General features: G+C 46.1%; 3 protein-coding genes across 11 annotated transcripts in view; 1 reads left to right on the plus strand and 2 right to left on the minus strand.

The window, feature by feature from the left end:
- Nucleotides 1–12,515, plus strand: part of RNF212B (ring finger protein 212B) — a 43,584-nt gene extending 31,069 nt beyond the window's left edge. For 4 of the 5 annotated variants that reach the window (XM_025444106.3, XM_025444105.3, XM_049113585.1 and 1 more), the window contains 4 exons: nt 1,519–1,558; nt 1,843–1,943; nt 2,197–2,258; nt 3,839–4,445. In XM_025444106.3, the coding sequence (XP_025299891.1) occupies nt 1,519–1,558; nt 1,843–1,943; nt 2,197–2,258; nt 3,839–3,904 (269 nt within the window). In that variant the 3' untranslated portion in view covers nt 3,905–4,445. Of the gene's footprint in view, nt 1–1,518; nt 1,559–1,842; nt 1,944–2,196; nt 2,259–3,838; nt 4,446–10,061 lie in introns of those variants that run through there. The other variant, XM_025444108.3, reaches the window with a different exon arrangement.
- On the minus strand, nt 5,361–13,732 carry HOMEZ (homeobox and leucine zipper encoding). Of its 3 annotated transcripts, none has more exons than XM_035719696.2 (2): nt 13,710–13,732; nt 5,361–8,076 (listed from the first exon to the last, which is right to left on the minus strand). In XM_035719696.2, the coding sequence occupies exon 2, from the start codon at nt 8,042–8,044 to the stop codon at nt 6,479–6,481; it is 1,566 nt and encodes a 521-aa protein (XP_035575589.1). In that variant the 5' UTR covers nt 8,045–8,076; nt 13,710–13,732; the 3' UTR covers nt 5,361–6,478. The 3 variants fall into 3 exon arrangements, with proteins under 3 accessions (XP_035575589.1, XP_025299887.1, XP_025299888.1); XM_025444102.3 differs by lacking the exon at nt 13,710–13,732 and adding an exon at nt 13,242–13,432; XM_025444103.3 differs by lacking the exon at nt 13,710–13,732 and adding an exon at nt 10,776–10,911.
- Nucleotides 13,733–18,938: 5,206 nt separating this feature from the next.
- Nucleotides 18,939–24,696, minus strand: PPP1R3E (protein phosphatase 1 regulatory subunit 3E). 3 transcript variants are annotated; one of them, XM_049113588.1, is made up of 4 exons: nt 23,955–24,696; nt 23,272–23,726; nt 21,505–21,582; nt 18,939–21,209 (listed from the first exon to the last, which is right to left on the minus strand). In XM_049113588.1, the coding sequence occupies exons 1-2, from the start codon at nt 24,369–24,371 to the stop codon at nt 23,304–23,306; spliced, it is 840 nt and encodes a 279-aa protein (XP_048969545.1). In that variant the 5' UTR covers nt 24,372–24,696; the 3' UTR covers nt 18,939–21,209; nt 21,505–21,582; nt 23,272–23,303. The 3 variants fall into 3 exon arrangements, with proteins under 3 accessions (XP_048969545.1, XP_048969544.1, XP_048969543.1); XM_049113587.1 differs by having other exon boundaries at nt 21,505–21,640; XM_049113586.1 differs by having other exon boundaries at nt 21,505–21,643; nt 23,955–24,695.
- Nucleotides 24,697–25,154: the final 458 nt, after the last annotated feature.

The following is a 25,154-nucleotide window of genomic DNA, read 5'->3' on the forward strand; positions in this document are numbered from 1 at the left end:
TCTCTTTGCTATCTCTGTCTCTCTCTAATAAATAAAATATTTTTTAAAAAAATAAAATACCTAAAAAAATAAAAAATAAAAAAAATAAAATACCTGATTTAAAGTCTTTGTCTAGACAAAGTCTAGGCTGGGCTTTGTCCAATGTCTGGGCTTCCTCAAGGACAGTTTCTATTGAAACTGTTGCTTCTTTGTATACCTCATTTTTTGTTGGAAATTGGACATTTAAAGTAACACAACATGGCAATTCTAGGACTCAGATTCTTCCCTCCTTGCCAGAGTTTTTTGTTCTTGCTGTTTATTGTTGTTTAGTGACTTTTTAAAAATAATTCTGTAAAATCTGTACTGTGTCATGTGGGGCCACCAAAGTCTCTATTCAGTTAGATTAGTGGTTAGCTAATGATTGGACAGATTCCCTTAAACACCTGGAACCAGTGAGTCTCTGTCTTTACTGAGGGATTCTGTGTGTACGTTGGGGTTCACTTTCACCACTCAACCAGGCAATTGACAACTGTGCTTAGCCTTCATCCTGCTTGTATGACCTCAAGGTAAGAGACTGGGGCCTTTTCAGGTCTTTTCTGAGCATGCATACAGTCCTGCATATGTATATGCATATGGTCTAGATCCCAGGAATGTCATGTTTTCAGAGTCCACACCAGCAACTCATTCATCTGTGCTGTTAGCCTTTTTTTTTTTGCCCCACTTGATATTCACATCCTCAGGCAGCCCAAACAAGTGCTTCTAATTATTTACAACAAACACTCCTGGGGAAAAGGTTTTTCACACGTGGTGAGCTCTAAGCTCCAAATCCTGATGAGTTTGTGCTCCAGGTCAGGTCAAATAAAAGCAGCCTTGCAAGTAAGTGGAGTCTTCCAGTGAACCACTGGACAGGTCAAATGATTAGTCTCTGGGAATGGGCTTTGAAAGAGTTCCAACCCCCACGAAGACTACCAAAATGTTGGTTTTCAAGGCTACCACAGAGCTAGAGGAGAAATGGGAATAGGGCAAGTTAAAATGCCACAAAGTTCACTGTTCTTAACCTTATTTGACTATTTTTCTGGAATAAGCATTCCCCAGATTGCTTATTGCCCTTTACTTTACAGAGCTCTGAAAAAGTTGATTCTGACAATTTTTGTCAATTTTCTCATTCCTTTTACAGAGAGAACTTCTGGCGGTCTTTATGCCACCATTTTTGCGGTCATTCTAAACCAATGTAATGAACCTTTGTCTTTAGCCATTCTTTCTGGTAATCCCCATCTTAGAGGGGGAACCAAGGCACAGATACATTAGAGCACATCAAGGCAGTAATGGATCTTGGCCCACAGATTCATGAAACGGAGAGAAAAGCACCTTTAGGAGACACTGCTAGGTGATTTGTGAGCTTTTTCACTTGCTCTTAGCCCCTAATATATATACTGAAAATCTTGGGTCCCATTTCTTTGTCCTGGTCCCAAGTATACAAGAATGAATCTCTTTTCCAGTTCATGGGTTATTTCACAGGCTCATTTTTATGTTTTCCAGAAACCCCTTCACCATCTTCTACTCATAGCCTATCTTATAGGTAAGTAATTATGCTTCCTTTCACTTGGAATCTGTTCACACTGACACTCTGCCAGCAGCCCTGGGGCTACTTCTCTGCTGGCTTATACATAACACTGAAGTTTCTAAATCTACCTTGTAAACAAGAGAGTATTGAATATCATCATGTCTTTATGTCCAAATTATTTCTAATCGCAAGCAGGGTATTTTTTCCTGTTGTATCTAAATAAATAGGCTCTCCCTTTACACATGCTCTTTACCTTTACCTTCCTTTTCTCTGCTAATGCTTCTCTTTCCCCTCCTTAGGCCTTCACCTGCCTCTTCTGGACAGGGGATTTTTTCTTTCAGACCATCCATAAATGGTAGTGATTCAGGCCACACAAGAGTCCTCACCCCCAACAATTCAGGTATGTTAACATTCCCAAAGGAATGGAGCTTCAACCATTGACATATATACTAAAATGAAGATTTTCAAGGTAAAAAGAAGTTAGGAAAAGAATGGTCTTTATAATGTGCCTCTTAAATTGCTTAGCTAAGTCTTTTCCCTTCTGAGTAGTGTTCTACAGATTAAGACCTACCTATTTACCCTGACCCATAAGTAACACTGCCAAAGAATTGTCCAAGGAAGTTATCTTTCACCATGCCAATTTTATCCTCCAGGTCAGAGGGAAAGCAGAACCCCACTAGAGAGTCTTCCTGGTTTCCAGCTACCAGTCCAACAGGTGAGCCCTAGCTAGTCTAACTTGCCTGCATATGAAAATGCGGTTAGGCCCGCACATGAAATACCTTATTGGTTTCCTGTTAAGGTGGTAGAATGTAACCAGTGGAGAATGACATGGGTTTCAAATGTGGTAATCATGTATTCACAATTTTCCAGGATGGTCTCAATTTTAAAGATTCTATCCTACTATCAGATTAACTTCCTGGTTAGGGGTTTAAAAATTAGGTCACAATGGTAGTGAATGGCTTTAAAGTGAGAGGTCTTGGCCAGCGTGAACTAAGTGTGTAGACACAACTAACATTCCCAAAAGTTCCACCAAAAAGTATTTCAATGGAATATATCTTTTGGGTAGAGATACTGCTTGAACAAGGAAAAACCATGTGCACTTGTCTAGAGATGGTTAGGATAATGCTTTATACATTTATGGGACTATGATATGATGTAGGCAACAGAGGAAAAGGGCATGAACGAGAAGAGAGGTTTATAAGGAGCTCAACATGAAAAGGCCAATCTTGCCTTTTAACTTTTATGGCTCAAGTTTTGAGGATATTTAGGCCCTTTTTCCGTGCCAACCTCCTGGTGACCCCAAGGACATACTATGGGAGGTAGTATTTTGCTCTCATATTCCAAGTGCCCTTTACTTTCATTGGTAAGAAATTAGGGTCTAAGCCCTAAGAGGCAACACTGGGGAAATAGCATCCCTGAGATTCTCACAAATGGAGGGATTAACCTACAGATGAAAAAATACCTGAGACATATAAACCATCTACAAATATATGGCCCCTAATTAGATTCTGATTGAAACAAAGTGTAAAAAAACAAAAACGAGGACAAAAAAACAAAAACATTTATGAGAAAATTGAAAACTGAGTACCTATTGGACACTTGATATTAAAGAATTGTTAATAGTTTTGTTTGGGTGTTTGTTTGTTTTTTTGTTTTTGTTTTTTTTTTGGTAGGCATAATGCTATTGTGGTTAAGGTTTTTAAAATAGTCTATCTTTTGGAGATACACACTAAAATTTTTAGAGATAGGAAGTTAAACGACTTTCTAGATTTTGCTTTAATATAATCTAGTGGACATGGGACAGAGAGAAAGTAGAAATGGAAAAAAAAATGGCCATAGTTATTTGTTGAAGTTGGGTGATGGGTACTCATCAGTTCATTATACCACTCTAATTTTGTATTTTTTGAAAATTTCAATAGTAAAATCAAAAAGAAGCTATTAAAGGAAGTGCCACCTCCCCAGAGGCATAAGAATCCTGCCTCCCTGGTAATCGTCTCTGAGCATAGTAGTCAGATATTCTAGGTCTTCCAAAATAGTTTTTAAAATAGTCTGCCCTATTATTACCATAAGCCACTAAAATGTTCTAGAGAGTTTCATAATTAGCAACAAAGCCTTTGTCATACTAGATGTATCAAGCCTTAGTTTGGAAAAGTTAGTTATCACACAGTAAGAGAAAACTATAGAGAAATAACAGCAGTGGTTTGCTGTCTTGATAAATTTCACGTAATGGTTTGAGAGGGCCTTAATTACCTTGTTATAAATCGCCCATATCTGCCTTCCTGCCTTCTGCTGCAGACTCTCTATGAACAGAGACAGATGGGGTTAGCCAGGTCAAGAGAAGCATGGACTACTTCCAGATAGATCATCTTCAAGGTCTGATCTCTTCATATTGCTTAAGGAAGGCCTATAACATCCAATACCCATTAAGTGTGATAGCCTTGGAAAATGTTTCCTCATTTCATTGTGTATCCTTACCTCTCCTGATCTTTACCATATACACCCTGTGTTACCTCCTGGAAAAATGGTCAGGCATTATATAAGGCTAGTACTTCAGGAGGGTTTAGATCTCTCCCACACTCATGTAACTCTTTCGTTTCCTACAACTTAAAAGTTGTAAAAACAATTCTTGGCATCAGTAAGGATGGAAGGTAATATACTCATTAAGTCTGGTTCATTTCTAGATTTCATTCTTTTAGCTTTGAATATATTCTTCCATTGCCAGTGTTAATAAGCAACAGCTCTGTTCCTTGTCCTAATTTATTATACCTCTTCTGTTTGCATGTAGTTTTGTCTATGCCTAGTTAACTATGTTGATTTTCCTTTCTGTTGGATTACAGTTGGAGACCCAGACTTTCAGCTTACTAAAGTATATAGATAAAATAAAGATGTCCTTTTATTGTTATTGCAGCTCTATTGGTATTATATCACAAGCTCTAGAATGGTGGAATGGGCAAAGACCACCACCACTGAGATGAAACATGTATTCTTTAGATACTAAATAGAAACAGAATTAAATAGGTCGGCCACCTGCAGGCAGACCATAAGCAAAAATATCGAAAAAGAATAAAGATAGCAAACATCTCTCAGCAATAAATTAGGTCCTGGGGATGACCTTGAAGCTGAACCAGGATTGCCTATTCTTTCTGGAGCTCTGAATTTTTTTAAGGGCACTTCTAGACACCTCTTCTGGGCAAGAGCCTGTGCTATACAGGTACAGGCAACAGATCCGCCCAGTGATAGATACTAATGTGCTGCCTTTTAAAGTTTTTTTTTTTTTTTTTTTTTTTTTTTTTTATTTATTTATGATAGTCACAGAGAGAGAGAGAGAGGCAGAGACACAGGCAGAGGGAGAAGCAGGCTCCATGCACCGGGAGCCTGATGTGGGATTCGATCCTGGGTCTCCAGGATCGCGCCCTGGGCCAAAGGCAGGCGCCAAACCGCTGCGCCACCCAGGGATCCCCTAAAGTTTTTGTTTTTAAATTTTTTTAAAGGTGTATTTATTTTAGAGAGCAAGCACATGTGTGCATGTGAGCAGGGAAGGGAGAGAAGGAGAGAATCCTCATGGAGAGGCCCTACTGAGTATGGAGCCTGATCTCACAACCCATGAGATCATAACCTGAGCGGGAACCAAGAATCGGACACCTAACCGACTGAGTCATCCAGGCACTCCAAGTTTTTGTTTTTTTTAATCTACCTCAGTATATCCTGCTGCTTTACAAAAAAAAAAAAAAAAAGGAGTATACTAAATCAGAATGTTAATGGATTTGGCTCCATTAATCTCTAAACCATGGAAGTGGCAAAGTGGAGGAGAGAGAAATAATTTTATTTTTGGCCTTTTTATTATTATTCTAGCAATTTGGGGCTTCCACTTTTATTTCTAGATGGTTACCCGTTGATATCAATAATCAAGTCAGTTAAAGACCAGGGTCCCTCTGTCCCCAAGACAGATCCTATAAAGAGAGGGAAAAGTCTCAATTACAGACACAAATTGAACCAACACCAAAAAGATGAAAAATTAGTCTCTGTCAAGCTAGGCAGGAGGGAGTCTCAGGTTTGTAAAACCAAACCTGGAACCTACCTGCACCCACCTTCTGAACAGTAGAAACTATCCCTCTTCTCTATCTCTCCATAACCTAATTCTACTTTTTAAAAGGACATTCCCCCTAATTCCCACATCCAATAAATATCCAATCTAAATTACTCTCCACCCAATTATTAAACTTTTCACAAGCTCCATGGGGAAGATTTACCCTGAGACAAATAGTGAACAGAATGGGGATTTTGGAAAAAGATTTAAGAAGTACAAGGCAAGATGGTCCCAGTATCAAAAATGAAGACTTTCTGCTACCTGTGCAACTCAGTAACGAGGAAGGTAAAAGATACAGTCAAGTTGGTGTGCGTTAAGGAAATACTTGTGATGAGACTGGGACATACTAAGACTCATAGCTATATTATTATAGCATGGACTTGTGCTCAGAGAGAAGAGGTGCGAAGCAGCCTTACATTCTAGGGAAAATGGTGGGATTGGGGGATGCACTGTAATCATCAACTGAATCAAAATTCTTTACTCCTCCTTTCCAATCCTCCTATAGATGTGGGGCCAAGGTCTGGCCTCTCCATAGTACACTAAGGGAAAAGAACAGCAGACTTGAAGAGACCAAAAGTCTTTTCCCAGCTCATGGACCAGATCCTTAGCACTGTCTTCATTGAGACTAGAACCCTGATTTCTGCCCATCCAATCCCCACCTTTCTCTTTGGGTCCTATGGTCATCGTCCCTGGTCCACCCTCACTACATTCCCAATCCCCCAACCTCAAGAACACAAAGCTTTTCAGTTCTTTGCCACAAGGTAATTTAAAAAATGTGGTTTCTTTAAACAGTTACTAAGTTGGTTCATCTTTTAGTAACAGACCTTCCCTCCCCTAGTCCCCTCGACTCAGTCCTGTATGATCACATCATCATCGTCATCGTCATCTTCCTCCTCCTCCTCCTCTTCATCCTCATCATCTTCTGGCAGTTCTTCCTCCTCCTCTTCCTCCTCTTCATCTAGACAAACCACCACCTCAGCTGGCTCAGGTAATCGAGAGTCAAACCAATCCAGTACCTGCTGGGTGCTAAGCCTTGATGCCTGACTCAGTTGAGGGATATCACTTTCCCGTAGCTGTTGGTGGGCTGCCCAATACCTCTCCAAGGGTCGTATATCCGGTGGGGGTGGGGGGTTTGGCAGAGGTGGTGTCTCAGCCCATTCATTCAAGGATCGGGTTGAAGGTGGGGGTGTGGGAATTGCTGGGTCCTGGAAACTAGGGACACCAGGTACTGCATTGTCCCGAAACCATTTTAGTTGCCCATGCTTCAAGGCATAGCGTGTGTCACCAAACCACTGAATAATCTCAGGCCGAGGTAAACCAGTGATCTGTTCTAATTTATGGTAATCCTCACGCCGTGCCCACTGGCACTGTAAAAAAAAGGATTTGAGGATAGCCAGCTGCTCTTTGGTTTTGCGTTTGGTCTTTCGCTGGCGTTGCATATCTGGGGAAAGGTACTCTGCAGGGCCAACCCTACCTGGTACTGAGTTATGTCTTAGCCCCTGAGGCCAGGCTGGCTCCAGATGTGGGGGCAGTGCCTGTTCATTGGGTGACAGTGGCTGTGAGATACAGCCCAGTGACTGGAGGGGTTTAGAGGTGGCAGTAGCTCCATTAGCCAGTACCGGGAAAGTGGAAGAAGAGGTAGAGGAAGAAGAAGGAGTCATATTAGATACTGACTCCTGCTTACAACTACTAGTAAGTAGTGAGATTGGGGGGGGCTTTTCCCGAGCACATGGCTGGTGGACAGCTGTGGAGTGGTTCCAGGAAGCAGAATCTAGCCCATGTGACTGGTTGGGACCCCTGCCTGACTGCCCCTTAGAGAGGCCACTGCTTTGAAGATTCTGCCAAAAATCTGATTGGTGGGGGAATGCCCCACTGCCAGGTGCAATCAGGGGTTCCTTTGCCTTCTGCTGACTCAGCAGCTCTGAGGACTCCTCAGGCTCTACCTTCAATCCTTTCATCTGAGTGGGCTCACTAAGAGTCAGGGGCACTATTCCAAGACCCATTTGTTCTGGAGGTGGCATTGAAGAAGGCACCTCCTCTGGGGGCCGCCCTGCATGATGAGTAAAAGACAGAAGGGATTTGAAATGGAGCTGGTCCCGATGGTAGACCACTCGGGCTCGAGTCTCTTCTATTTCTTCAGATGACCAGCTAATGCCACAGCGGAGGCGCTGGGCCATGAACCAAGTCTTGACTTTCTCCATCTGCAGCCCATAGCGTAAGCAGAGAAGGGCAATGTCTGCTAGACTGGGATAGGGAAAGTAGCTGAAGGTTTGTAGCAAGTGTTCATTGCCATCCAGCTCACTGGTCTGGGCTGCTTGGGTCCACACAAGCTGTAGCTCCTCGGAGATTGGAGGGAGGCAGATGAGCCCCGCCGGGGAGCTATTAAGACTGCTGGCCTCTTTATTAGGAGGCATGGTGTTTTCTGATTTGTGCCCTTCAGAGATAGCTGTAATAAGAAGAGAAACAGCTCAATCACTGGGGCTCCTCTTTCAGCCCATTGTTCAATTTCTGCCAAACAAAATGTTGGACTCCAATTCAATCGTCTATGTGTACCGTGTTGAATTGCCTTTACAGTGCTTTAATAATTTCTCATTTAATTTTCCTAACTTTATGAGCCTGTTATAATTCCTGTCATATGTATGGAAAAAACCAAAGTCCCATAGAAGTTAATTTAACCCCAAGTGACACGACTGGTGTATATTGTCACCAGGACAAAACTCTGTCTTTAGAGGTTAAGGAGGAAAATTCATCCTTATATTGCCTTTATTTTTCTAATTCAAACTCACTTCACCCTCAAAGTTCACAAGAGTCACAAAATGAAAACTCAACCACAAAAACCATGGGGTGCAGTAATCTCAGAACTGATGCAAATGCTTTAGCTCCTGACAATTTATGATTACCTCTAAAATGTGAAGACGAATGAGGAATACAAGAGGAATATCTAGAAAGGACAGCACTGTTCCTCTGCCCAGCCCCCAGCCCCTTTCCTCTTCCTTTCTGGGTGGTGGAGTCCTTTGGGGAGGGGAATGATGGTGCCTTTAAGTAAGCCCTAAACCCAAACCCCTCTAAGCTTTTTCTCTCTGTAGGATAAGCAGTCAGATATCTAGAATAAATGGCGCTTACTCCTCCTGGTTTTGGGGTCCTGTGGGGGTAGAGAGAGGGAACTGTTTCCACCAAGTCATCCTTGGAACAAAGGTTAGCCCCTCCCCCCAGCCTTTGTCTCTTCCAACAGCTCAGTCTCTCTCCGGGGAGCCTGGAGAGCTCCCTCAGAATGTAACAGCCCCTCCACACAGGGTGGAAGGCCTGCCGCTCTTATCTTTGCAGCCCAGCTTTCTTCTCAGGGCCAGGTGGGCAAATTCACTATGAATTGCAGCCAGGTCCTGCAAGCTCCCCAGCAGCACCACTGCTCCCAGGACTGTGGGTATGGAGGCTGCAGGGAGAGCCCTTGACTCTGCATCATTCCTGAAATACCTCCTCAGGTTATTTCCCAGAAAGGTCTGTTGACCAAATTTTCACTCAGCTCCCTGTCTGGGCACTAGTAACTCCCTGACACATCTGTCACCCTTAATTCTAGAGGAATCCCATCTGAGTTTATAAATATTTACTTTTGGTAGGTTAAGGATGGGATAGGATTCCTATGTAAATGCTATATGATGAACAGAAAATCTCAAGTCCAGGAAGTTATAGTACAGTGTGGTTATCAAGGGACTTTATGTGACGATTAGAAAAAGTTGGAAGCATTTTAATGTGTCATGGTTTCCTTTTAACAAGTGGATCTAATGAACCAAAGGCAAATCCGATCCTAAAGTCTATACAGCTCAAAGAGAACCTTAAGAGGGTAAATGGAGGCAGCATGGCACAGTAGGTAGAAATATGATTCTTGAGTAAGGCCAACCTGCAGTTTGAATCCCATCTCTGCCACTTACCAGCTATGTGATCTTGGGTAAGTTCCTGAATTTAAATGAGCTTTAGTTTCTTCATGTGTAAAAAATGCACACAGTGCTGTCTGGTAAAGTTACATATTTTTACCAAGTACCTACTATATGCTAGGTGTCATGTGTAAGCAAGACCTAAAGCAGCTGTTGGGGTGGAGGTCTGGGGTGAGGCAGAGTTGAGATCAGTTGCAGCTCTAACTCTTCCTAGAGTCCTGCCAGTCCTTGGACAAATTATTTAACCTCACTAAGCCTTAGTTTCCTATTAGAAAAGAAAGGCAGTCAAAACAGCACCTTCCTCACAAGTTTATGGCCAAAAGAAAAAATGCAGTTGACATGATGCCTAGGACAAAGTAAAGGCTCAATAAAGCACAGCTTTTCTCATTACTTCAGCCTCACAGGGTGATTCTGATATAAGGGAATGCTCCTCCTAGACAAGGAGGGAAGTGAAACAAAGGCTACATTCTTTAAAATCATGGTTTTCAATCTGTTTTTGCAGGGTCCTAATTCTAATGAGCAGTGGAGGAAACCAGGATATCCATGATTTTATGCTTTTTATATTTTGGGAGTTGGAAATAATTCCAGAATGGATTATGCTGTTAAAACAAAAAAAAGGATGAAAATCACAGCTTTAGAATTGAATCCATAATTTGGACATAAATCCTTTTTGATTGCCAGATGAATTGCCAATGTAGTAGTAGCTCTACTTTTAGTCTCCAGGTTTATCCCAGACACAGCTGAGTGGCCTGTGAGCAATTGTTTGCACAGCCAGGTGCTAAGCCACCATTTAGACACTGTGGCCCGTTAAGACCACCACCAAACCTAAGGTGGAGAATACTTTATGACTGCAACACTTGACATCTACTTAACCTTATTTGTGTCCTTTTTTTTAAGGACACAATTACACTTTAGATAAGAGAAAACTGTACCATAAGGAATAAAGCAGTCCAGTGTAAGGATGAAGACTGCCGGACAGGAAATAAGGCAGGCACAGCTATAAGCCTTACAAGGAAGCATTTTGCTTTCGTTCATGTGGTGTGTTATCCTCCAGATTCCCATGGTATCAGTTTGATGTTTCAGTATAATATACAGTAATGCAAATACCAAATTTGGTGTACTGTATGCATCCAGTTTTCTAATTACACAAAACAAATTGCGGAAGATTTCCTGATATAGAATGGTGACTTAAATCAAGGCACAGCTGTATAGCTACCTGGTACCTCCCTGGAAGAATCTGCCTTTGACATAGGAAGAAACTACAACCAGAGTGTGGCTCATGAGAACTATAATGAGGAGGGTAGACCTCACAGTAGTCAAAACCACAGTGAAGACACTATGGTGTCTTGTGTTCTTGCGCCTCCAGCTGGAAGGGGAAGAAAAAGAAGGGAATCAAAACTGGGGAAATAAGGACTCCTATGGGCAGAGATGATAGTGATGGTGGGATTATCAATTCTGAATAATTACTAAATTTGTACCCTTATTAAATATGCTGGATATGCCCTACTGCTACATCAAGCAGCTAATAAAAAAATATGAGAAAAACATATATAGAGAGAATAACAACACCCTTCTTTCCCTTTGGGCTTTCCATACCCATGGACAGGCAGCAGAAAAGAATGGGCTACCTTAAACTTCCAGTCTAGGTGTCCATACAAGTCTAGGAAAAGAGGTGTTCACAACTTTAGGCTTGAGCCTAAACTTATGGTTAAAGCAGAAGACAGTTCAAATGAAAAACTAATGATCCTGCAAAGTTACCCTCTATCTTTATTCAAAGAATTGAAATACTCCCTGAAATGTGTTTTGGTGATAGTTTTAAGGACCTTAGAGAATTTTTAGTGGTATTCAACTTATGTGCTGCTTCTCAACTTTTTGGATCATGAACCTCTTTGAGAATCAGATAAAGGTATGGACTCTCCCTCAGAAAGTTATGACTACCCCCCCCCCATAAACATCCAAACTCACACATTATATATATAATCTCAGAAGCCCCAGTTAAGAACCTCTGAATTATGTCCTCCCAACTTAATAAAAAAAAAAAAAAGCAGTTTTTTTATGGTATGTTTTAGAAAAGCAGTTTTCTATGGTAACTGCTTAAAGAGGAAATACAGCTTGATGTGAATGAATCGAAAGAGTGGATGGAAGACTCAAGAGAATCTAGAAGGTACTGGGTATTGGTGATATTAATTGGAGAGAGTGGAAGGGAGAGGTGTTCAATTGGACCAGGAGCCTGGCTTAACTGACCCACTGGATTATATGACCAACACCTTACAGTGAACTGCATACTAGAGGCTGGTGGCCTATTCTCTAGTGTGCCAAAACCATCTTTCTTCAGCTGCCCTGTGTGCTTGGACCAGTTGTGTGTGATTCCCAACCTGTTTATGCCCATATTTTTTTATTCATATAATAATGTCATTAAATAGCACAAAAACCTTTGAAAAATTAGTGCACTAAAAGTTGTTTCTATGAAAACAAAGGCAAATGTTTTGGAAAGACAATACAAAGGAGTGTACAATTGTTGAGTTGGGAGTAGTAGGCAACTATAAAAGACTGGAAGGGCAGGGGACTTAAAAATCTCAAAAGTTTTCTGCATTCAGATTGCTTCAAAAGTGTTCAAATTTTCACTGCATTAAAAATAACCCCAAACCTAGAAATCATAGATGAGAGGTGGTGACACATCAGAATTACCTGGGAAACGTAAACCAGGGAACCCTCCTTATTTTGACTTAGTCTGGACTGGGGCCCAGGCATCAGTACTTTAAAAGGTTCTCAGGGTGCCAGCAGATTTGAGATTTGCTTGTGTAGTTTATACTAGAAGGCAATTGGGAACTCCAATCATCAGACTTACACAAAGAAAACGCCTGGACACTACCCCAAAAGATTGGTGAAATGAACATACTTTTAATGACAACGATTAAAGATACGTATGAATCATTAAAAAAATTCCCAAGTCTAACTGGCTTTTTTTGTTTTTTGTTTTTTCGATCATTGCCATTTACCTGTTCTAATCCTATAATATAAAAGAGCTTCAAATGTATGGTGAGGAGGTTCATATGTAAAAGATCTGATCTGGGCCCACATTACCAAACACGTCTCGGCTTGAGTCTTCTTTCAGTTTAGAAGTCTCAGATTAGGACGCAAAACCAGGAACCTCTGAGGATTCGGGGTCTCACTTTCCCGGTTTGTTTGGAGTACGGCTGGGTAGGGGGTCAGAAAGGGCAGTTTCTCCCAAACCTTTCATTCCCAAAGACCACTGCTCCCCAGAAGTAAGGCCAGATTTCTGTACGTGTGCTGAGGTCGCCAGAAGGTAGTCGTGGGGGGAGGAGAGGCCTGGGAAGGAAACATTTCTCCTATCCTCCATTTCGCAGGCAGTCTACAAGGCTCCAAACTGGGTCAGAGAACAAAAAGTTGCTGCACTTGGGGCGACGAGCCCCAGGGAGCAGACGAATTTCAATCCTCCCCTCGCGGAGGGCGTCCCAACCCAGCCCTCTCCTCCCTACACACCCACTCACCCTCCCCCAGTTACAACAGGGAACCGAAAAGTCCAGAGGAGAAAGGAGAGAGAACCGGGCGACTTCGAGCCTAGAATTCTCCTCCCCCCCGAGCCTGGGGATGGGGCTCCGGAGGTCGGAGATCACACAGGGGCTGGGAGGGGAAGTCGAAGGGGCTGGGGATCACTCACCGCGGTCCGGCCCGGGCGGCGGCTCCCAGCCTCGCACCATGGGCCGGGGGGAAAGGGGGAGAAAGGGCAGGGGGCCTCCGGGGTGGGACTGGGGTTCCCGCCCGGTGCGGCCTGCTCCAAGCCCACCCGCGCGGAGGGCCGGGACCGGGACTGCCCCCCCTGTCCCCGAGAGCGCGCCCGTCTAGCCCAACCCTGCTCGAGCGAGTTGGAGGCGGGGCGGCCGGGTGGGGCGGGCCGCGGGGGCGGCGCCAAGGTGGCCCGAGTCCCGATTGGCGGAGGCGGCGGGCGGGCACCGGCGCGGTGCACCGGGCGGCCATTGGCTGCGTGAATCTCGGCTGAAGTCGGTTATTGGCTGCGTGGGCCTCCGCTGGGTGGCGATTGGCTGCTTGGGGCAGGGAAGATGTCCCCCGGGGCCAGGGTGCTGCGACTGATACCCCCTCCCTCGCCCCCGACCTTTACGCGCCGGACCTTCGGAGCAGGCTGAGCGCTGGTCCTCCCGGAGGCGTCCCCCAGGACCCCGCCGCACTTCGTTGGATTGTCCAGGACTCCCTTGCGACTACTCCCCGTTCCTTCCTCCTGAAGGGAGACTTTTTCAGCACCTCCTTGCCAGCCGTGCGCACAAGTGGAGCCGATCCGCGCCTGCCCAGCCGGCAGCAGCGTCACTGTGAAACGCAGCGCCTACAGCGAACGGGAACTTGCTCTCCGGGCGGATCAGATGTCCCGCCGCCTGGAAGACGAGGGTCCCAGGAGCCCGGCACCCTCGGAACAGCGGACGAGTGTTCCCAAAGACTAGTGCCGGAAGGAGCACCTGTTTGGGACCCACCAGACCCCTAGGCCCCCTCTCCGTCCCAGTGAGGAGGACCTGGAACTCCCACTTGTACTTAGGAACCTTAGTTTTTGCTGTCAAGAAAGGGATGGCAGTAAAGTGGATGTTTCGCCAAAGTCGCCACACACTCTTAAGTTGTGGGCTGAAAGTTTTTATATTTTGGATTCTTAGTCTTCAGACTAAACTTGGGAACAGCCCTTTCTGAAGTGATTCTTTTGTTCTCATGCTGGTCCTCAAAAAAGCCTCTTCTTGCCCATTTCGGTCACTTAATAGTTTACATAACTACAGTAATTTATAAAACAATTTCAGACGTCGCTCTGTATTCCAGACACCACCTCTCCCCGTATACTCCCTCCAAAATCAACCCCCATTATGGATTCTTTGTTCCTCCAATTTAAGGTCTAGAATGCTGTCATAGTTGTCAGACATCAGAAATAAGCTTAAGCACTGAGCCCTATTTTATTTATGGTATTATCCCTGTATTTCTCCCTGCACACCTCCTAGCCCCATTACATTCAGTAAAAATTTCAGCCTTTTAAGAGCCAGGCCCACAATCTTACAACTGTGTATCCAGCAAAAACATCATAAACAAGGGAAAGATATATATGTGGAGGCCGAGAAAATTAAGGCCATTGCACCTCAAGTTTAGCGTTAGCACAAGTACAGTCATCTTAGCTTCGGCAGCCATCTCAGGCCCCTGTGAACAAGAGCTGAACTTTACCCTACTTCAGTTACAGGAAAAACCGCAGAACGCCCTTGACAGAATGCCCTTGACAGAAAGTCCCATATCGGAATGAAAACAGAGCTTAAGAAACTCCCCCACCCTTTCCCCCATATTGGAATGGAGAAATTCCTCCACCCCTTCTGGAGGTCATCTAGACCAGCCCATAAAAACCCAGCTGGAACCCACTTCGGGGTCCAAGCCCCTGCTCTGCTGTGTCGGGTATACTTGGACCCAGGCTTGAGCTTCCTAATAAACCCTCATGTGCTTGCATCGGTGTCGGCTCCTTGGTGGTTTCTTGGATTCACAATCTTGGGCACAACATATATACTCAGCTTTAAAGTTAGAAACTTCTGATTCCTCAGGGTTTAAGCCTGGACTGGTGGTATGCAGACTTTGTCCTAAATCATGACTATCCCCATGCCCCAGTGGTTTGTTACATGATGAAGGGAAAAGTGAAACATTTTAGGCAGCAGCAGCCTCAGTTTTGAGTGGAGATGTTGTTCTCTCATAATCCAAACAAATAACAAGACAAATAAAAAATAACTTCCCGGTTGACCGGGAAGAACTCATGCTTATCAAGCTGGAAAGCCAGGCAGGCAATGTCTGTGGGAACTTAGTGCCTGCCCCTAGAGGATTCAGTTTGGCTCTCTGGCAACACTGATCATAGGCTTGGAAATCTGAAAGGTGGACAACTCTGCTCATTAAGACACTCACTCCTGGGACACCTAGGTGGCTCAGCAGTTGAGCCCCTGCCTTTGGCTCAGGGTGTGATCCTGGAGTCCTGGGATCGGGTCCACATCAGGCTCCCTGCATGGAGCCTGCTTCTCTCTCTGCCTATGTCTCTGCCTCTCTCTATGTGTGTCTCTCAGGAATAAATAAATAAAATCTTTAAATAAATTAAAAAAAAAAAAAAAGACACTCACTCCTGAGACTCCAGAACAGGGAGCAGAACTGGACAGGTTTAGGAGAGGAAAAATCCAAGGATAGAAGAAATCCACCTGCCCCTATTCTAGAGTGTGTGTTGAAGACTCCCTCTTATGTGGATTTCACTCTAAAACTTTAGAAGATGGAGTAGACTGTATGGGGATTGGAAGAGAGGAAGAGATCCAGGCTATCCGAGATGGGAGGGCCCCACCTTTAGCAAGATAACGAACCTTCCCAGCTCTTCCAGGGACTAGTGCTGAAGAATGGGGACTCATCATGCCATCCTCAATATAGAGATGTTAATCCCCCATATTGGTGGAAGTTCTCTCTTCCTTTGCATGACTTAGATATTAGCAGGATTAACCAAGAGGCACATTTACCCTATAGCTAAAGAAGCTGAAGTTTCAGGGCCATCTCTTGCACAGACCTCTTCCAAAGCACTGAAGGAGCCCCAAGAACATGTTAACATGGTCATAGTTTTTTGTAAAACTTGAAAAAAATATTTCAACTGCAATTGACTAAGATTGATGTCTCTTTCCTTTCTGACTTCCCCTCCATTATACTTCTTTTGTCAAGTGGCAGTGGAGGGGCCATAGGCATTTTGGGATTGGTTAAGGAAATTAAGTTGGGGATACATTTGCTTTGGGTTGAGTAGGTCTATCACTGTGGTTTGCAGTTACTTCTGTAAATAGTTTAATAGTAAGCATAGTGTTAGGGGCTGAACTGTGTTGTCCACCCCCCCCCCCACACACACACACACTCCATATTCTTACTGTGAAGTACTAAGTCTCGATACCTTGGAATATAACTGTATTTGGAAACAAGGTCTATAAAGAGGTAGTTAAGTTAAACTGAGGTCTTCAGGGTGAGTCCTAATCCAATATGACTGGTATCTTTAGAATAGGAAATTTGGACACAGACACGAACATAGGAACGACCATGGGAACACATAGGGAGATGGGTATCTATAAGCCAAGGAGAGGAACCTCAGAATGAAGTCAACCCTGTGGATACCTTGACCTCAGACTTCTACCCTCTACAATTGTAAGGGAATTTCTGGCTAAAGCCACCCAGTCTGTTGTATTTTTGTATGGCAGCTCTAGCTGACTAATACATCTACATTAATACGAATGTCAACGATCCAGAGCATATTAGTCATTACAAATTTGAAATGCTCTGAAATTTTATATCACATACATCAAGGAAATTTGATAGTGTTTTTTTCAAGTTTGATAAAAATCTGAAAAAAATTGTGATTTTTTTTAATTTCTTTTTAAGATTTTATTTATTTATTCATAGATACAGAGAGAGAGAGAGGCAGAGGGAGAAGCAGACATCAGAAGCAGACAGAGGGAGAAGCAGGCATCATACAGAGAGCCTGACGTGGGACTCGATCCAGGGTCTCGATCCAGGGTCTCCAGGATCACGCCCTGGGCTGCAGGCGGCGCTAAACCGCTGCGCCACCAGGGCTGCCCAAAATTGTGATATTCTTATCACTTATAAAGTGTGAAGGTGAACATTTTCTAAATCACTAAGAATAAAAAAAAGTGTCATGTAGAAGACTTTTCTATACTCCTTAGAGAAAACATTCTCATCATAGAAGCTATCAAGAGCATGCACTCAGGGATCCCTGGGTGGCGCAGCGGTTTGGCGCCTGCCTTTGGCCCAGGGTGTGATCCTGGAGACCCGGGATCAAATCCCACATCGGGCTCCTGGTGCATGGAGCCTGCTTCTCCCTCTGCCTATGTCTCCGCCTCTCTCTCTCTCTGTGTGTGACTATCATAAATAAATAAAAAATTAAAAAAAAAAAAAAAAGAGCATGCACTCAGAAATAAAATTGTAAAAAAAAAAAATGCTTGTCAAGTAGGTTTTAAAATTTTATTTTTCTTGATTTTATGATATTGTATTTGTCAGCTCTTTAAAATTTTTATCTTTTCTCATTCTAAACTATTTTCACTTTTGTGACTAATGTGTTTTTCTTTTAAAAGTCTCCAAAAAGGGGCATCTGGGTGGCTCAGTGGTTGAGCATCTGCCTTTGGCTCAGGGTGTGATCTCGGTGTCCTGGGATAGAGTCCTGCATTGGACTCCCCATGGGGAGCCTGTTTCTCCCTCTGCCTATGTCTCAGCCTCTGTGTCTCATGAATAAGTTTTTTAAAAAGCCCCAAAAATTGTGCTTCAGGCACCCCAAAACTAGCATCTACCCCTGGGACAACCCAAATGGATATGGGGAGTTTCTGCCTCACTTAGGGGAAACATGCTCCACCATTTTGTGCCCGGTCTCCTAAGAAATCCAAAAGCTGAGGGCTGACCAATCAGAACTGCAACTATTAAAAGATTTGGGATAGCTAAAGCTGCAGTGAAGGAATTTGTGGAAGAATTTCAGACAGACGTAGCACTAAACTGTGAGAAGCCAGGAAAGACATTAGGGCCACGGAGGGACTTTAGGCAATAAGCCACAGAGAAAAACCCTGGGAAGCCCCCCACTTACCTCTCTTTGGGTGTCTGCTCCTCATGCTGACTCTACCCTTCAGCATATCTAGCTTCACAACGTAAGTGTGGGTGCTCTGTAGTGACATCACAACTTGGCCATTATGATGAAATTAGGAGAATCTGATTATTCTCAGGTTAGGGCTTTCCTATTAGAAACATTGTCTCATTTGTGGGTAACTGAATTCTCTCATTGTTCAGGTGATGTGGAAGTCAAAATTATGTTAGAACCTGATCTTTTTCAAGGATGCCTCACTTTAATATTTATTGTTCCACTCTGGATTAGACAGAGGTCTTTGCTTTTCCTCTTCATATTTCTTGTGCTTTACTTTAGGGTTGCCCTTGATAGAGAAAAGGGCTTTGCTCTGCCCTTCAGTGCTTAAGAAGAATGTAACTTAGATGGTCCCCCGACACAAGGGGAAACTCGGGGATTTTATCCTTTAACTGTACCAGGAATTGGTGCTGGGTGCTAGGGAACTAGAGCTGGGCCCCCTGATAACTTTCCTGCCACTACCCAAATGGTGGGATTCTATTGGGGTGTCTTATACCAGTGCTGCCCAGCTCCTCTGTATCTTCTGCCCATCCAACTTTTGTGTAGCAATAGGACACCAATGGACAGGGCTTTTAGGAAATGATATGACCAAGAAATGGGAAATAGGGAAGAGGAATCTTGCCGCTGGGTCTCTTGCCACCCCCCCCCCCCGAAAAAATCAATTTATCTCAGTATCTTATAATATACTTTCATATTTTACCTTTATTTCAAACATGAGGCCTCTTAACCAGAAGGGAGGGCAGTTGCATGAGGAAGCTGAAGTGAGGCTCAGCGCTAGTGGGATTGGGGCCCAGAGAACAGGGCTGCGCTGTGAAGGGGATGAGGACACTCTGGGACGGCCTGATGAGAACTGTGGTTTGGGGGGATTCACATAGCAAACATGCAATTCCTCTCCAGGTTAGCTAGTCAATGGGTGAGTTATTCAGTCTTTTTTTTTTTTTTTTTTAGCAACTTCACTGTTCCTTAGCAATATCACCCAAAGTGCCAAGGCTTGGGAGAACAGAGAAAACTACAAGTGCCTTTTGTTTCTTTTTATGCCGGTATAGAAAAGGGAGTGGAAACTAGCAGCAGAAAATGAAACATTTGTGATATTATCCTTGCCATGAAAAACCCCAGGTCTGATTGTGCAGCAGCCTGTTTTCTAGCCTGGGAGTGGGATATGGTCAGGAAGGCTGGGGTTAAGCCCCATCTCCAGCTGCACTAACAAATTCTCTGGCCTTGCTGAAGTCACTCCATCTCCGGACCTGTGTTCTCATCTGTACTGAAGCAGGGACCCCAGTGATCTCTAAAGATAAGCTTTTCCAGGTCTCTGATTATATGACTTGCAGATTGCAGGGATCCAGAGTTGCTCCAGAGAAACACAGGTGTTAGAAGGGAAGGCGGGTGTTAGACTGAAAAGTTCAGGGGTTAGGACTTACTATGAAGAGAAATAATGAGCTGCATTCATAAAGAGAAACAAGGTACAAGAAGAAGGCTCGTAGGTGTTAAGACAGGTTGGTGTAGGGAAACATCTGAGGTCTAGATGAGAGAAATGGGCAATGTTCCAGCTGTGTTGCTTCAAGGGTTCAAGCCCCTAACCAGGGTAATGTTTTCTCTTACAGTGCTGTCTCGTCCACAGCTGACGTATTATATGTTAAATTGTTCCTGTTCATATAGTCACCAGCCTTTAGGGGAAAGGACTCATCCCAATGCCTAATATGTAACACATCTCTAAAGATTGCTTCAAACTTCTAGTATTTCCCATTCCAGATTAGACCACCAGCTTACCCCCAGGCCCTGGGGCAGCTCTATTTGGGAAGAACTAGAAGATTCAGGTGTTGGCTCTCTAAAGCTGAGAATGGGGGGTGGGTGAGCCATGGTACTTCCTACAGAGAGAGCTCAGGGAAAAATGGATTATCCTTGGTTCCTTGTCTCCAACCAGTTTACATTTCCACTCAATAATACCCAGGCTTGGGCACCTGGGTGGCTCAGCGGTTTAGCACTTGCCTTTGGCGCAGGTCGTGACCCTGGGGTCCTGGGATCGAGTCCCACATCGGGCTCCCTGCGTGGAGCCTGCTTCTCCCTCTGCCTGTGCCTCTGCCTCTGTGTGTTTCTCGTGAATAAATAAATATTAAAAAAAATAATACCCAGGCTTGCAGAAAGGGCCCAAGCACAGACCATTTGGCAGTTGTCCAAGTCAGGGATACCTTTTAGTGGAAACTTTAGGGACTGGTCAGTTCCAGACTAGTCCGGGGAGTGGAAAAGGGTGTCACACCAACAAGTGTGGGTTGGTTACAGCCAGGAGAGAATCCCAATCAATGTACAGAAAAGCTGGAGTTCAAATGGGTTCCCAAGTTCTCTAGCAGGCAGGCAGTGTGGTACCTTGCTGATTCTGGAGAGCCAGGACACTGGTACAGGAGAGAGCAGCAAGCTCCTGCATGGAGCTTGGGACCCTCAGTACTATGCCTTCTCTGAGCCAGTTTGGAAGACTGGGAGGATGGGAAGGCAGAGCAATTGGAAATTGTGTTCTTTTCCCAATAAAAGATTATATATGGCAAAGTTTTCAGTTTTGTTTAAAGTAAAAAATACAGTAACATGGCTATGCATAGAAACACTGGAGATCCTAACTATGCCATTTACCAGAGACGTGAGCTTGGAACAAATTACTTAGCTTTTCTGACCTGTTTTCTCATCTCTGAAACAGGGATAATATTTCTCAACTGTTAGAGTTGCTCTGAGGATTATAATGCATGCAAGACACCAGATTTTAGTTGCTAAGTAAAGGTGAGCTATTATGATTGTTAATACAACATGACAATAATGCATACACATTAGGCAAGAGATTATTATACACTGAGCCTCAACCTAGGCTCTTCCTTCTCCATCATCCTCCCTTGGGCTCTTCATCGATGACTAAAAAGCACATTGTTTGGTGGCTTCCAGGAATTTCTTTCTTCACTCTGCTGGAACTTTGACCTGAAGATGATCCACAAGATGCATGAAATTTTTTGTTTTCTTCATCAGGTAAGGATGATGTTTAAACCGGCATTTCTTTGAGGAGTGACTCAAGATTCCTCTTTTTTTGGCCATCTTCCTTCAAAAGACTAAGGCTTTGGATAGGAGGGGCATGGTAACAAGCCCCATACTCTGTTCTGAATGCATGTATGGGCCCATGTGCATGCACTCTCTGACTTGGTAATAAGGAAGAGGGGGATTCAGAAATTTTTAAGAAAGTAGTAACAGATAGAAAAGGGTGTGGGGAACTGGTTACCTGGGAGCAGCTGTTCATCTGCATCAGGAACTGCTTCTTTTCCCTCTTCTCCCTTCTAGACGACTGTCAAGAAGGAGCCTGAGGAAGGAAGGTGGATCAACCATGGTCTTGGAGAAAGGAAGAAGGTTCTCCACCCCTTCTGGAGGGAGAAGGAATAGCAGAGATCAACAAGGACGAAGATGGAGGCAAATGGAAAAGAGAAAACGAAGGTGAATACCCTGTATGCTAAAAGGAAAATTAAAGTGATGAGAGAGAGGGACAAGGAAAGGAAAAAGCTTAGGAATAGGGCAAGAAAGGAAAGGAAAAACTACTAGCAGAGGTTAGCCAGGAGGGGAGACCTAAGGCATGACTGTGATAGAAGAGTCCAGCTTTCCCACTTTACTTGCTCAGGGTATGGAACAGACTGCCATCTTCTGGTGCCACTTAATTGGCTTTGATTCTTGATTTGAAATGTTTTCCATTTCTCATATCCATAATCCTTTATCCTAAAGAGAGCCTCACAGGGTTTCATCTCTGGGGCTCCCAAACATTATTTTCCCCAACAGAGATGCAGCTGCCCAAAACTGTCTCAAAGGACCTAGACTGGAAGTCTGTGGGGGTCAAGAGCAAAAACCACGGGGCAGAGGATGAACTGCAGTTTGGAAGAAGCCCTGGAATACCATCAGGCTGAAGTCTGGTTATGAGATGCTTCCTGGGCTCTGAATATTTGTGTCAAATATTCATCCTCAGCCCTACCCAAATGCTGAAAGTGCTGTGTGTTCTGAACTGTAGCACTCCAACTGTTTAGGTTGGAGATTGGGGCTTCTAATCTACACTCTGCCACTCATAGATCATAAAATATCAAAGCAAGAATAGACTGTGAGATCACCTCGCCAAGATCTAATTTTCCAAGATGAAAACTGGCGCCCACAAAGGTAAAGTTAACTTTGCCCAAAGTAATACGGCTAGTCAGTGAGTCTTTCTGAGGCAGAATCATGAGAGGGATTCTTGTGATTCACTATTCCATGACAAATACAGTGCATAAAGTGCTTAGAGGTCATTAAAAGGCACCCTAGGAAGGTATAAGGCTGGCATTTTTCTGGAAGTCCCTGAGTGTACCAACTCTTCAGGCACGGCATTATTTGGCTACAAGGTCAGGCCTGGAGTTGGTTTCGCCTTCATTTTAATCCCCAGGGCTGCCTGGAGGAGGGCGAAGGAGCTCTGATTGCCGTGTGCCATCACTCCCCAGGCCAGGCAGGGGTCAATTAAGCCCGGGAACGTCAGGGATAACCAAGGAATCGTGTCATAACGCCTGGGACTGAGGAGCAATGGCCAAGTTCCTGGGACTTAAGCAAGGCAATTATGGCTGAGTTTAAAGCTAGGATGGGCAGGACTGCGGGACCTGAGGTGGCAATTGGCGGGTTAGAAGAGGAATGAGCAATCCAAATGACTTTGGTCAGGTGGGCTCCTACTCGATCCCAAGGAGGTGGCTAACCTTCACTGCCTAGGCCTGACGAATCCACTCCCTTTCTCCCAGTACTAGCTCACGGTATAGGACATCACATCAATCTTTCGCTTTGTTCCTAATTCCTCTAATGCCTTGGGTTCCTATCACATCCAGCTCCTGTCTTCCCATCCCCATGTCCCCGACCTTGCTGGTTTCCGCCCACTGCCCACACCCCTTTGATTTCTCCCTCCCCAGTGGACTCTCTCGGACAGCTCCCAGCCAATCTCGGTTTCTCTCATTCCTCCCCGCCAAATCTTCGGGCTCCCCCAGCCCCTGGGTGCCTTTGGTTTGCCCGCCGTCGGCCGCAGGTGGCTCAGATAAAGTGGATCCAGCCCTGGGGCTCCGGGGCTCCGCCGCTCCCGGGGTGCTCGGGCCCACGTAGCGCATAGTCGCGGCCGCCGTTGTTGTCCCAGAACTCGTGGCCGGTCACGCGGTAGCGCAAGGCGAAAAGCAGGGCGCCCCCGATGGGCGGCGCGGGCAGGCGGAAGGCAAAGCGGTCGGCGCGCGGCGGGGGCGGGGCCGGGCCGGCGTAGGCGGCGGGCGCTTCGCGTTGGCTCCGCCAGCCGTCGGCGCTCCAGCGCACGCTCACGCGCTTCTCGTAGGCCAGGTCCAGCACGCGCGCGCTCCCGGCCACGCCCAACGGGCCCGCCTCGGCGCGTTCCAGGCAGATGCGCTGCGCCTGCAAGCGGGCGGCGAAGCCGGGCTCACTGGCCGGCTCCAGGGCGGCGCGCGCCTCCTGGGGGAGGGGGGAGGAAGGAGAGACGGGGGCGGGGTCAGGCGAGGCACCGGCCCAATCCGGGTCGGGAGTGGAGCCCCGCGGAGAGCGTGGCCCCAAAAGGAAAGAGCCACAAGCCTCGGGTTGGGAGTGGATGAGGGTGTCCCTCCATAAATCCTCTCCCACACGCCCACGGCGGCCGGGTCGGGGAGGTCCCGGGAAAGGGGCGTGCCGCCGCCGCCCGCCTACCTGGAGGCCGCGGGCGCGAGGCCTGCACGGCGCGAAGTGGCGGAGGGCGTCCCTTTGCAGCTGCGCTTGCACGTGGCGAGGCACCCGGGGCAGCTCTCCGGGGCGGAAGCGGCGCACCGCGGCCAGCTCCAGCCCAAGCGCGTCGGCGAAACGCACTCTCTTGCGGGTGTCGGGGCTGCGGCTGCGGGGCGCCCGGACGCCGCCGCCTCCGGCGGGAGCAGAAAGAGCCCGGCGACCCCGACTCGGGGCGTGAGCGCGGGATCGGGCCCCAAGGCGCGTCCCGCCCTCGCCGGGCTCCACCTCCGGCTCCTCCTCGAGGCTGGGCCGCTGGCTGCGGTAGTAGGCACGCTCTGTCAGCGCGGCTATGAAGCTCAGGTTGCGGGGGATGTCGGTGCGGGGGGGCCGCTCTCGAGACATGGCCCCCCCGCCCCGGCCGGGCCCTCCTGCAGCGCCGCCGCGTTGCCCTGCTCTCCTCTCCCCCGACCGCCCGGCGTCCGCGCAGAAGCCGCCCCTCGCCGCTGCCGCTGCCGCTGCCGCGGCGTCCTCTCCTTGCTGTCACCTCCAGGATCTCCACGTCCTGTGGCTCTGTCTCCCCTCCGAGACTACCTTTCCCCCCGCTCTGGCTGCCAGCTCCCCGGGTTGTAGACCATCATCTCCTGCCTCCTGCGGGCTGTCTGCTCTGAGCGTGCGCTCGGCGGCGCTCGCCCTCCGGTGCCTCGGCCCTCTCGCCCCGGCCCCCGCCCCCGCCCCCGCCCCCGCCCACAGTCCGCTGATATGGGGCTCCCTGTCAGTCTTCGCATGTACCGGGGGCGGGGATCCCCCTTCCGGTCTTGATGAGTGAGACCACTCGGGCTTTTTTTTTTCTTTTTTTTTTTTAATAACTTCAACCTCTCCAGCACCGGAAGGGTTAATGCAGAGGCCAGAGTAACCTTTCCCGGTCTTGCAGACTGGTTCAAAATACCCAGTGTGTGACTTTCTCTTTAGAGTTTCACCGTTTTCTTTTCCAAACCCTAGGCTCCAGGTTTTGGAGTGGGGTGGCGGAGGGAGCACAGAAGGGAAGGTCATGAAAACTAGGTAATGTCTCAAATAGAAGCTGAGACGTGGCCCTCAAAAGGGTGGGTGGTCCATTGGAAAAAAGAGTTCTGAATTGAGTTGTGGGAAGACAGCTCTGGTCTCACCTCTGGTGGCATTTTGCTGTGT

This window comes from Canis lupus, chromosome 8 (genome assembly GCF_003254725.2).
Source record: "Canis lupus dingo isolate Sandy chromosome 8, ASM325472v2, whole genome shotgun sequence".
NCBI lineage: Eukaryota > Metazoa > Chordata > Mammalia > Carnivora > Canidae > Canis > Canis lupus.